Source organism: Trachurus trachurus (genome assembly GCF_905171665.1).
Source record: "Trachurus trachurus genome assembly, chromosome: 11".
NCBI classification, from domain to species: Eukaryota; Metazoa; Chordata; class Actinopteri; order Carangiformes; family Carangidae; genus Trachurus; species Trachurus trachurus.
In genome coordinates this window covers 24,537,458-24,549,533 of record NC_139904.1, presented here as the reverse complement: position 1 = coordinate 24,549,533, position 12,076 = coordinate 24,537,458, and the positions used below count along the sequence as shown (strand labels likewise).

Below are 12,076 nucleotides of genomic sequence, written 5' to 3'. Positions count from 1 at the left end.
ATAGGCACCATGATGATGTATGAGAAAAGCAGAAGCTCTTGGTGTTGTTGCTGTAAATATTCATTTAGAGGCGTTTTTCCCCTTACATGTGAACCTGTGTGTTATGTAAAGAATGTCACCCAATAAAAACGTATTGGTAAAACTCGATCCTTGCATGTTTTCATTCGTGAGAGGAAACTGAACTTGTGGAGAATCTATTGTGACTCCTGATCAGCTGCTTTATATGTGTGAACATAAACTTATCATGCACATCACCTCGCTCTGTGAAACTCTCCCAGCTCCTTTTCCCACCTCACCCACTCAACTTACAGTAATAACTCCCACCTATACAACCAAAGCTCGACTTCAATTTCATGCATATTAAGTCAGAAAAACACCTTACAAACTTTGGAGTTTTCATAAAGTTATATTTCCATACAAAGAAACAACAATTAAAAAAATTGAAATACATAAAACTCTCTGGAGAAACAGAATTGATGAGTTCCTTGTCTAAAAAAGAAAACAAAATTGAATGTGAGCAGAGAACCAACCACTTATGGCATGGTAACACTTTATTTTACAGCACCATTTACCTGCTACTTACCAGTAAACTCACTTGGCGACAGGCAACACAGAGAATAATCAAATTTCTTATCTTTACTGCACAGACTTTATTAGTAAAATTCCTCACGTAATACAGGTTGTAAAACCAAGTGTCACCGTTTACTTACTAAAATCTAATTTTCAATCTCCATCATAATTAGGATGATGTTAACAGTGATAGCTGAACAGGAAAAAAATATATTGCTGCTGCAGAAAAATTAAGAGGGAAGGATGTAGGTCTAAGAGTGAAGCAACAGAAACCAACAGTCGCTGAGTTCTTTGCTCACACCCAAAGTGGATGCGTGAAAAATGTCTACAAATTAAGACATCCTTTGCATGTAAACAAGAACTATCTCAAACTTAAAAGAGTTTGGTTGATAAGGACATGCTAATTCAAAAATGTACCCCTCGGAGAAAAACAAAACAAAAAACACCTCGATGTGTCACACATCAACTACTGGAGGGAAGCTGAACATTGAAAGAAGCGACTTAGTATCGTCCTGTGAAGAGAAAATATGAAAAGGCATATTAGAAGCAGCACAGTCAGTGAAGTATTAACACATTAATCAATCTGCTGAGAGACTAAGCTACAGTTATGTGCTTAAATATGCAAACTAGCAGCAGTCTGACTTCATGTTCCGGGATGATACAATGGATGCAGATTGGTGAGCTTCTTTATTGTATGCGTTTTTCTCTTCACACTTACGTGGGCTGTAGGAGCGAGACCGTGAGCGAGACCTGTATCGACTGTAGTAGGGTGATGGAGAGCGCCTGCGACTGCAAAGAGGCAAAACAAGATTTAATACATTTTCTCCCACGCAAAAGTGTCGAACGCCGACTTTGTTCTCACAAATTACTCACCTGTACCTGTAGTCGTACTCATCGTATCTGTCATAGCGGTCGCGGTCGTAGCCGCGGTCATAGTACGAGTCTCTCCCTCTCCTGCTGCTGCTGCCTCCGCCGCCGCCGCCGCCACCACCACCACCGCCGCCGCCCCCGCCTCCGCCACCTCCTCTTTCTCCTCTTTCTCCTCCTCCGCCGCCATTGCTGTTGAAATAAGGAGAAACAAGGGTGGTGACTTTCAGGCTTCTTTCTTTCTTGCGAAACACAGCGCTACGTCAAAATCGGCATATGTGGTAACAAATCCTAAAACTTTGTTTCAAGAAAATATTCGCAGTTAGATCTCGAATGATATGAGTAAGCTCTGACATCAGAGCATTACGCTATCCCAGCTCTTCAGTCGCGATGGCTCAAATGAACGTTTATGCTTCTCGGGGACTTCAGCTATGTGATGTAAATCGAATGCTTTCACGTGAAACCGATATGTCAGACTTGACATTAGTGTTGATCTTACTGAGTTGGTCGGCCCATGTAGATCCCTGGTGTCGGGGTATGAGGACGCTTGGTAATGGAATAATCTACCCTGATCCGCCTCCCGTCCAGCTCCATGCCGTTGGCTCGCTCCATCGCCTAGGGAACGCAAGAGGGAGGACAAGACAGAGATGTTATCTGACTGTTGCAAGCTCTTTGGCAAATATTATTTAATTCACAACAACCCACCAACAGTACACACAGTAACCCCCTGCTCTGAGATGCAAGGTGAGGGAATTTGTGGCAAGGCAGACACCTAGTGGTATACTTGTGTAATCACAGCTGAATGAATTGGAAATGAGACAAAAAAAAAAAAAAAAAAAGGACCCAACAGGTGGCCTTATCTTGAAGGACCTTTGAACCTGTATGTACTACAACTATGAAAACAAACTGCAAAACAATATGTAACTGCTAGTGACTATATATGGCTGAAAATCTTACAGAAAAATTTAACAAACTGATAAAAAAAAGTCTGGATTCAACTTGCCAGATCTAAGGATTACTATATTTTACACCCCAGAGACGGTAACTATACATATTAAAATGTAACTACATAGAAGGACAGAAAACAAGTGAGTGTCTGGAAACAGGACTGAAGCTCGCTGGCATCTGACTGAAAAATAAAAACCCCAAACATTTCCAATACCTCTTTGGAGTCATCAATCCTCTCGAAGTAAACAAAGGCAAAGCCACGGGACCGACCCGTGCGCTGGTCGTACACCACATTGACCCCAGCCAGAGGACCGTAGCGTGAAAACACCTCCCTCAGGTCGCGCTCTGTGGTGTACAGGCTCAGGCCAAACACCCCCAAACAAGTGCTGGGGTCAGGGTTCGCCTGGAAGGGTCAACAATAAGGGTCAGAGTTGATGGTACCGCCAACCAATGATGTGCATACAATTACTACTTTGGTATCCAAAACACAATTCATCATGCATGCATGCAGCATTTTACATGTGGAGAGCAATCTCTTTCCAAAATACATACAGATTTAAAAACATCCTTATTTATACATTTGCTTCAGGTTAGTTTTCACTTTTTATGGAGAAAATACGAGTCCAACTTCATTGGATACTTACTCTTTACATTATGACTTCTGGCTAACAACTGTGGCTAGGTTACTTGATGAAAACTGAAAATGTGTTTTACAACAGGGTACTAAAACTTTCCCTCTAAGCATCTCCACTTGTACCAGTGCAAATAACTGCTCAGTGGGTAAACTGTGACAGCTTTAATAACCCCTTAAACTGCTTCCAAAAAGATGCCCTGGGGACACCTATACAAAGTACAAACCCATTCCATTTGCCATCTGTTTGCTTGGAGATTTCCTGCTTTGCATTTTCACATGGACCTCTTAAAGCAGCATTGTGCTACAGACATACTGACCTTACAAACAATCTATTTTATGATACTCCATGCCACATGAAAGACAGAGGAAGTTAATGTACTTGATTTTTATTTATTATTATTTTCTATTATAAAAGCGTAGATTTATTTATTGATCCCAAGCTTGAAACATCAGTGTATCCAGTTTTCTTAAATATTTAATGCGTCTTTGTCACAGTAAAGTTTCAGCATGCATTAACTCAAGATGTATATACATGTAGTTTATCATTTTATCTACCCATACGTTGCTACTTGTTCATATAAAAAGGATAAAGAATATTATAGCTAAAATACATGAAAACTGCATATGCACACATTCATTTGCTTTGGTAATTGAACCAATATATCAAAATCTGTGTAATATGGCATTTTGATTGCAAACAGTCGGTATACTTGCTGTTATTTTCCTTCCACCAGGTGGTATTTACACACATATCCATCATCCTGTACCACACTGGGAGCAGCAACTTTGACCCACACAAAAACATTACATGATTATCCCCCCAAAAATGTCAGAAGGTCCACATACCCTAACATCAGTATCGCCGCCGCCGCCGCCATGACTGTATGCTTCTTTTGTGAAGTCATGGCTCTGTTGATATAATGAAAGGAGGGGAGGGTTAAGGAAAGGGGTTATTAAATGTCACATCAGAGTGGTTTCCCACAGCATTAACCACAGTCTTCTGAAAATTAACTTTCTCACAATTAAAACAATGAGAAGTCCACCTGCACTTGACTTTAAACTATATCATAATATCCTTATGTGTGTTTGTACCAAACTCAAATCCATGTGCAAAAAGTTGTTTTTAACAGATACATGTTTTTCTACTCAGAGATAGTGCTGAATGGATGATCTTAAAATGAGAATGTGTCCGAGTCTTTTTAACTTACAGAAAAAGTATGTACGGTATTTCCAAAACATTTTGACATGACTCATTTTGTGTTTGATCTATCAAGTGACTGTATCTGCTTAATAAACCAAATATGTGAGAAAACATATGTCAAGTGTAGTTGCTTCTCCTCTGTTCTTTTCTCAATCTCGTCAAACTCACCCTGCTGCCAGTGTTGCGGCGCCGGTTGGACATTGGGGAAGTACTCTGGCTCCTCTTGCGGCGGTACTCCGGGCTGTAGGAACGAGAGCGGGACTTCCTCCGATGGGAATAGGATCGAGAGCGTGAGCGGCTGTAACGGCGGTTTGAGTGCCGTCTAGATCGAGACCTGCAAAAGATGGGACAGAGGAGAAGAGGCACAACAGAAAGGAGGTAAGCGGTTGATGGATTTCAGTGTTACATTTCTTTGTGATACGACAGAACAATGGCAGAAATAATAGAAAATGTAGACAGCATACCTAGATTTTGACCGAGAGCGGGATCTGGACTCAGAGCGTTTGGAGGCCCGGGATGGGCTCGGGGTGCCGGACCTGCTCTCCGACTTGACCCGAGCTGGACTCCCACGATCCGATTTAGATGGGGAGCGTGACCCCTATTGCCACAGCAGCATGTTAACAATCTTCTCATGGACACATTCATTTATTTCTTTACACAAAAACATAAGAGTATGTTGCACACATACAGTTCAACTGTCTAAGATGTACAGCTTATGTACTGTGAAGGAAAAGGTTAGTAATCTTACAGTGTCACTGAATAAATAGGTGGTGTACAATGTGGTATGTCATTAACCCTATATAGCAATTGTACATGACAGGTCTATTTCCATGTCCACCTGGGCCATCACGGGGAAAGTAACACATGCATGTTTATGTTACAGAAAGGGAGCATAGTAAAGAAAAGACATACGTGACACAAACAGTATATTTACTTAACCTAGAGACACATTCATTCTTCCAGATTCTTTACACGCTACTGCCTTCTCTCAGGATTTCTATCCTTCTTCATTCTTCTTTTTTCAGTTTTCTCATTTTCTGATTCCAGGTCTGTTTTTCCTCTCTTCACCCAAACTGAAACCAGTTTCATTTTAGCCATTACACCGCAAGCGCTTCTATCTGACACCATTCTTCCGTCACATTTCCTCCCTTTCCACTTCTATGTTCTGCTCTGTACATGTTTTCATTAGCCTTCTTTTATCTTGAAAATTTTCTTCATCATTCTTGGATAAAACTCTTCAAATCCTTCTCGATCAATAACCTTAATGAAAAAAGAACATTCAATAAAATTAAGATCATAGGGTTTAAAAGGAGAAAATCTTAAATGAAATGAAAAAGAACACTGAATGCAGTACAATTACATTAAGTTTTAATTATTCCAGAAATTATATATATGTATATTTGAAAAAAGTGAGCAATATTACAACAATTTAAAATACTATATGATAATAACAAGTAAAGCTCTTAGATAGATAATGTGTTTTTAGCAGTGTTTCAGATGGCTAATTCAGAGCGTGAAAGCAGGGCAGGAAGAGTGGCTTGGTTCAACTACAAGTAGCCTAAATGCTACAACAGACAAAAACCCAGGTGGCCGATGTGCAGTAGCGTGTCGGCCATATTATATATTTAATGTCCGAATTTAAGGCTCGCAAAACGTTCGTGTACCAATAAGTCATGTACAATGGAAATAACCGAAAACTGAAGGTTTGGTCCTCCAGCGGTGCTCGGCCTCAGTGAAACCTGCAGAGCAGCACCGCTGTAGGAGGAGCAGGTCGGCTACAGCCGGTCCTGCTAGCAGAGCGGGAACCACCGGTAATGTGCGACTAGTTTCGGTTACATGGTCGACTAGTAGGGGCATGTACACAGCAACACCCCTGGCTAGGTTTAGCCAAAAACATAAATAAAAAGCGTATAACGTCGATGCTAAGCGAATAATTTAGCATTAGCTCGAGTTTAGATTAGCTCGCGGTGAATCCCTCTACAATGTCCTTTATCGGCAGCCACACGGAGGAGAAAGGAAAAAGGAAGACATGAGGAGATACATTCACGTAATCACTCGACGTGCTCACTTACCCGAGCTTCGCAGTTTCCATCGTCAATGTCGCTCATTGTTGAGTATAAGCTAACGCGACCGCGTGCTTCTAACAGAGAGTAGCTGCGACTGAGCTTTCACACAATATATTTGTCTCCCTGGATGATTATTAGCTAGAAGAAGATGGCGCATGAGGTGGGTGTTATGTTTATGTACTGCAGCATCTACGTCATCTCCTTTCTCGTCGCCCACGCCCCCTTCACAAACAAAATCCAAGGCGTCCTTGAACGCCTCATCAAAACACACCCCGGAGACTCAAAAAGTGACGGCGGTAATACAACGCCATTATCACGAAGACTTTGAAATGACTCCATTACAAACAAAAGTCCGGCAGTGGGGTCTGTGAAATCTGAATTCAAAACCTGTCTTATAAACACGCACAGATTTAAGACACATGTGTATGCCCCATAGACTGTATATAAAAGAGGTATTGCCCTCTTTGGAAAGTGGAAACCACAGCAATGTTTGCATAGAACCAAATAAGGCTGAATTCTTTGTGAGGCACATCTCACCACCCAATGTTTAAGACCTCCTGAATCACATTAAGCATATTTTTTTTTTACCCCTGTCAAAATTAATCTACAATTATCAAGCTGAAGGTGATAATGGGATCAGTTTTCCATGAGGTTAATTTATTAGTAAAGCTATATCACAGCAGCTGACTGCATGGCTCACCACCATCTTTTCAACTTTAGCATTATGAGGCAAAGTACAATATGCTGTCACTCAGAGTAAACACAGTCAAAAGTCAATAAATTCATTCTAGTGACCCGGATATACATACAGGTGTGTCATATGTCGGAAACATGATGTTAATAAGTAAATAAGAAATTGTGACTATTATCTTATAATTTAATCACATTTCTTCATGTCCCCCCCCCCCCCCCCCACTTCAACCCGCATTTACTTTGTCCCAAATAAGTGAAATTGATGAAATTATTGCCCATTTTTGTGGCAGGACCGAGTCATCGTGTAAATGAGTACTGTGATGAGAAAATTAAAGATTTTCCACCTATGGGCAGGACAGGATGAGGTATTTTGCCTGCGCCTCAAATATTATAGAGAACATACTCAGCAGGCTGGCTGGAAGAATGAATATTTCAAAGCCTAAAGTATACCTAAAGTCAAAGTTGGATGAGCCCAGTATTTTTAGAAAATCTCTCACAGAGTCACAGTGCAACATGAACCCTGAACATGTGTAAGCAGTAGGTCAGTAATCTTAACAGCACTACAGGGCTAAATACTGACCACACAGTACATTCAGTCTGTTCCACATCTACATTAAAACATCTCTCAGCAGAGAAACCATTGGGTTACAATTGAGATAAATCTCTCTCGCTCTCACACACACACACACACGCGCGATCATGTTTACAGTAGCAAATAGACATCGTCTCATCATGTTCTGCATATCTCCCCACATTCAATTGTACACACTTATGCTTTCTTCGGAGTGCAAATAACATTCTTTGGATTATGTCTTAGCAGTGAACTATACAGTTTAATTCACCTTGAAATGACTGCATGTCTAAGCTAAAACCTTGTTCATATGTTTTTCGCAGCTGCAACAGCAAAAAAAACAACAACCCTGAAATGTTTCTATTCCTTACTATAATGACTGTTTAGTTCAGCATGTTGATATGTTGAAGCAGCATTGTAAACATCTTTACAATGTAGACAGAGAAACATTTTGAGCCATGTTACATGATTAAGCATATGGGATTCAATTTGAGTTCCAAAAGTTCATATGTTACCTTTGCTTTCGCTTTAACAGTCACCCGATTCAAATATGGCATTATCAAAATTGCTAGAATGTAAGCTGAATAAAATCAGCAATGAAAATATAAAAATGCACTAAACAGTCTTGGTAAAAAGAAAAATAAATATCAGCATATGATAGGACATAGCATGAAAAAGTCCTCTCTCTTCTTAGATGCATCCCAAACTTGAAGGTTCTGGATGTCCATACGTCTCGCTATTGCTTTTCAGTTGTCTGATGCTTTTACATCAGTGATAAATGCTGGAAAAGTGTGATGTGCTAAAAACAAAAACAATTTCCATCTATCAGAGCTATGCTCCTTGATGTGGTCGAGGCCTGTTGGGCATGTGTGGGTGTAGGCGGGATGTCCCTGGGTGGCTGGAGGCCAGAACGCCCCCTGCTGTGTGGGAAGTGTTAGTGGAGGAGGCATTGACCACCAGTTCGATTTTCCCCTCCAGTTTGACCAACCGTGTCAGGATGTCATCCAGCAGCACGGCTATAGTCCTCTTCAGATCCGCTGCGTGTATAAGAGGAGAGACAGTAAATACCACAAAAAATAAAAAAAATCAATGCTATAAAAGTGTTCATATAAGATTAACTAAGTTTGTCATTTAATTTGCGGGAAAGAAGAGTGATCGGCCCCCCAACTTCTTCCACTTACCGTAACCAGCCATGGAGGTTCCCTGCGGCCCACCTGGTGCATTCTGGTTCTCCTCCGTCAGGACCTTCACATATCGCCGACTGAGCTCGAGGATTTGCTCACGCAGCTCAGCGCTGCTCTGATGTCGAGGCTGCTGCACCGTGTAGCGCAGCAGCATCAGACCCCATGCCAGGCCAAATACCAGCAGGAGCATGCTCAGCTTTTGGGACATGTTCCTCCGCAGGAGTGCACCCAGCATGGTACTGGGCGGGGGCAGTGAAGGGGAGGGCCGCTAGAGAGGCCTGGTCTGAGGCTGATGGTCTTGTCTTTGATAATGAGTGTGACAGTTTGTTGATTCCTGTAGGGAAATTCCCGTTTCTGCTGTCCTTATCCTCACAGAGGTCGGGGGGTTAAAGTCCACTGCAAAGCATTCCTAGAGCTGGATTCAGTGTCTCGCTCAAGTAAACCCCAGCAGTGCTTGTGCAATAACCGTACAGTTCAAGAAGTTGCTCAGACTACTAGAGCATCCTGTCCCTGCTAAGAAAAAAGTGTGAGAAAGTGACTGAACAATGGCAGATTGCAGGAAGTGGCTCAAGACAAATGCAGACGCCTGAAGACACTCATAGTCAGTCGGCTTTGTTGACGCCCTGTAGTTTCAAGATTTCCAGCACCAAACCACGCATGCAGATTCAGCCTTCAGGCAGGTTGTCCACAGACATTGTTGACTGTTGAAAAAGTAGAAGAAGAGATGAAATTAATAACAAGGAGGAAGAAACACAGGCTATTATCAACTTTTTATAGATTCATTGAGCACAGATAATGTCATGAATTGGCAAAAGAACCCAACATTCTGCAAAGCAAAAACCATAATCTTTTATGTAGCCCATCTAGGTTAACTCATACTATCCTCAGAGCCCCACTGGGAATTGTGGTTTTTAATGAGCAAAACTGTGAGAATTTCTGAGTGAATAAATGCAACATTTTCCAACACACACAAACATAACCGCATGTGCTGGATGAAGAACAAGATCCACCTCATCATTATTGGCGAAGAGGCTGGTGGCTACATCAAAGTGGCTTTCTAGACTATTAAGCTATTATAAAAAAGACAGATTTCTTTTCTGCTTTGGGTCAGGGTGCACAATAGCCCACTCATCAACAAATCTTTTTCAGCCCTCTTAGCCCAGAAACCTGATTACCAGTTTAGATTTCATGGGTCCCACTTTGCAGCTCCAGATAAAAGAAGCAGCAACAGACAGAGGCATAGAGGGCATTCAGTCCCTAATCCCATCTCCACAATGGTTATCGGACTGACAAATAGCCCGGGAGTGCACTGTGCACATGCAGGGGGAAATTAGACAGTCATTTCTCAGTTTTCACAACTTTGTCACCAAGTTCATTCTCTGTGCTCCCTCTTGGGTGTGGTAGTGTCACTGCTGAGGCCTCCGCAGGGACAATGGCAGAGGAAATAAATTATGAAAAGAAAAGTAACAGAATCTGTTTAGTGAAGCATCACATTGTCTCACACACATACGCATACAGGTCCTTCCTATGATTGGGAGCTACTGTGCATCAGCAGCACACATACTACCTAGTTCGGTAGGTGAAACTGAGATGAAAGAAACTAGTCAGGAAGCAAAATGCAGTCTGAAAAACATGCAAATGCACTTAATAGCTTTGCAAAGCTCTACTACCTACTACACGGTCTAGTGCCATCGACTGATTGATGTTTAGGTGTACAGTGCTTCTCTCTCGTCATAAAAATACAGACGTCACACTAACTGAGCTAATTTTAACTGTTCACCAAATTGCTGCAAAATTTCTAAGAAAACAGTTATTTTCACAGCGCTGGGTTATCTGGTCGACACAGCTCTGCAGATAATGCATGATACACAGCAACCCTATACACAATCGAGGACAGATAATACTTCAGGCTCGAGTTCAAACTCTCTGTGGTAGCTGGATTGTTAACGGATAAGGGTAAGCTATGTCAACCACAGAGCAGAAACTGATAAGCCTTCAGGATGATTTTTTGAGCCATCCATGTGTCAACAAATGGGTCGTATTCACCTTAGGGTTGACACCAGAGGAATTCTGGTATTTTGACACTGACTTCTCTTCACTCTCATGCCGGCTTATTCACCAGAGCCTGTCATTGTTCTGTGGAAAGCCACACCATTAAGACCATAGCCCCAGTGCAATGAATGTTCCACTTGTTTAAATATAGTGTTCCTAAGTGGGATGATTGACAGTGATAAGGCACACATTACTAGCCTGCATACCTAAACTACAAGTTGAATATTGACCACAAGAGCAGTCACGTGTGACTCAGCCGTAGCTGGCAGGGATCTGCAGAGCTTAGACTGAAAATTGAAATGTTAATACAGTTATAGCGAAGGTGGTGACATATATGAAGGTTTGGATGCTGTGCTCAAGTGTCACTTTGAGGCTACAGCAGCGTTAACACAGCGTCAGTAACTAGGCACAGATTGGCACAGATTGACCAGTTAGCTAACATGCTGACTTGCTGAACTTGTTGTGTTTATTTCGATGCGTCAGGTAGGAAAAGTAGGACACCAAACCACACTCTGATAGCCAAGGACGAGAAATGCAAAACGCACTAATGTCAGACACTTGAATACAATACTTTTCACTTAATGTTTGCTTTAAATATTAATTAGCAGCCGAAGCTGTTTCCAACTCCACTGACATTTCATGTTAGCTTGATGCGTTAGCTCGGCCAGCCTTAAACTTGGCCGTTATAAAAAACTAAAACAACAAAAAGGCTTTAAAATAGTAATAATACAACTGCGAAACATTAAAAGAGAGAATTTACCTCCACGTGTTGGCTTCGGAGCTATCTTGCGGCTGAAGCAGGCATGACCAGGCTCCAGAGCAGCAGCGACGAGGCGCCTGTGAGCTCCAGCTGCTACCGCTGGCTGACACTCAATGATGCTTGTTGTCTGACAACACCCGGGCTGCTGCTGCTGCTGCTGCTGCTGCTACTGCTACTGCTGCTGAGGGAAACAAACCCGCTGTCTCCGGAACAACAAAACTTCAGCTGCCGTGGGATCTGCTCACTCACTCTGGGAGTCACTTCTGCGTCTTCATATGGTCTCGACTACGATGGGGTCCTTGCGTACGAAAGTCAGCAGCTTGAATTCCAAGCATGCGACTGTGCGGACTGTCATGGTTCCCCCGAACGTCCACTGCGTGCGTCATTACCACGGAATCATGGGAAATGTATTCACATTCATACACCATAGACATGTATGGCACATTCAATGCAATAAAGCCGCCGAGATACTGACAAAAAATAAAGCTATAAAGACAGAACATAGCACTGATTTGCGTTACTATCCACCA

General features: G+C 42.1%; 2 protein-coding genes across 5 annotated transcripts; both read right to left on the bottom strand.

Moving 5' to 3' along the window:
• Positions 1–333: 333 nt before the first annotated feature.
• tra2a (transformer 2 alpha homolog) lies at positions 334–6,470 on the bottom strand. 4 transcript variants are annotated; one of them, XM_083982019.1, is made up of 10 exons: positions 6,293–6,470; positions 5,160–5,480; positions 4,685–4,818; positions 4,389–4,554; positions 3,866–3,928; positions 2,600–2,788; positions 1,937–2,052; positions 1,444–1,629; positions 1,289–1,359; positions 336–1,082 (listed from the first exon to the last, which is right to left on the bottom strand). In XM_083982019.1, exons 4-10 carry the CDS (start codon positions 4,419–4,421, stop codon positions 1,072–1,074), a joined length of 669 nt encoding a protein of 222 aa, XP_083838145.1. In that variant the 5' UTR covers positions 4,422–4,554; positions 4,685–4,818; positions 5,160–5,480; positions 6,293–6,470; the 3' UTR covers positions 336–1,071. The 4 variants fall into 4 exon arrangements, with proteins under 4 accessions (XP_083838144.1, XP_083838143.1, XP_083838145.1 ...); XM_083982018.1 differs by lacking the exon at positions 5,160–5,480 and having other exon boundaries at positions 334–1,082; positions 1,450–1,629; positions 6,293–6,466; XM_083982017.1 differs by lacking the exon at positions 5,160–5,480 and having other exon boundaries at positions 334–1,082; positions 3,872–3,928; positions 6,293–6,466.
• Positions 6,471–7,183: 713 nt separating this feature from the next.
• On the bottom strand, positions 7,184–11,914 carry ccdc126 (coiled-coil domain containing 126). The gene is made up of 3 exons (XM_083981785.1): positions 11,547–11,914; positions 8,732–9,435; positions 7,184–8,587 (listed from the first exon to the last, which is right to left on the bottom strand). The coding sequence occupies exons 2-3, from the start codon at positions 8,967–8,969 to the stop codon at positions 8,382–8,384; spliced, it is 444 nt and encodes a 147-aa protein (XP_083837911.1). The 5' UTR covers positions 8,970–9,435; positions 11,547–11,914; the 3' UTR covers positions 7,184–8,381.
• Between the last annotated feature and the right edge of the window lie 162 nt (positions 11,915–12,076).

What these genes read in the sequence shown, in the direction of transcription:
- tra2a (XM_083982016.1), bottom strand. Translation starts at nt 6,328, where the DNA reads ATGAGCGACATTGACGATGGAAACTGCGAAGCTCGG. An exon ending in CGCTCTCGGTCAAAATCTAG is followed by an intron (nt 4,555 to 4,684) that starts GTATGCTGTCTA and finishes CATCTTTTGCAG; the next exon opens with GTCTCGATCTAGACGGCACT. An exon ending in GCGGCGATACTGATGTTAGG is followed by an intron (nt 2,789 to 3,865) that starts GTATGTGGACCT and finishes TGACCCTTCCAG; the next exon opens with GCGAACCCTGACCCCAGCAC.
- ccdc126 (XM_083981785.1), bottom strand. Translation starts at nt 8,969, where the DNA reads ATGCTGGGTGCACTCCTGCGGAGGAACATGTCCCAAAAGCTGAGCATG. An exon ending in AACCTCCATGGCTGGTTACG is followed by an intron (nt 8,588 to 8,731) that starts GTAAGTGGAAGA and finishes TTATACACGCAG; the next exon opens with CGGATCTGAAGAGGACTATA.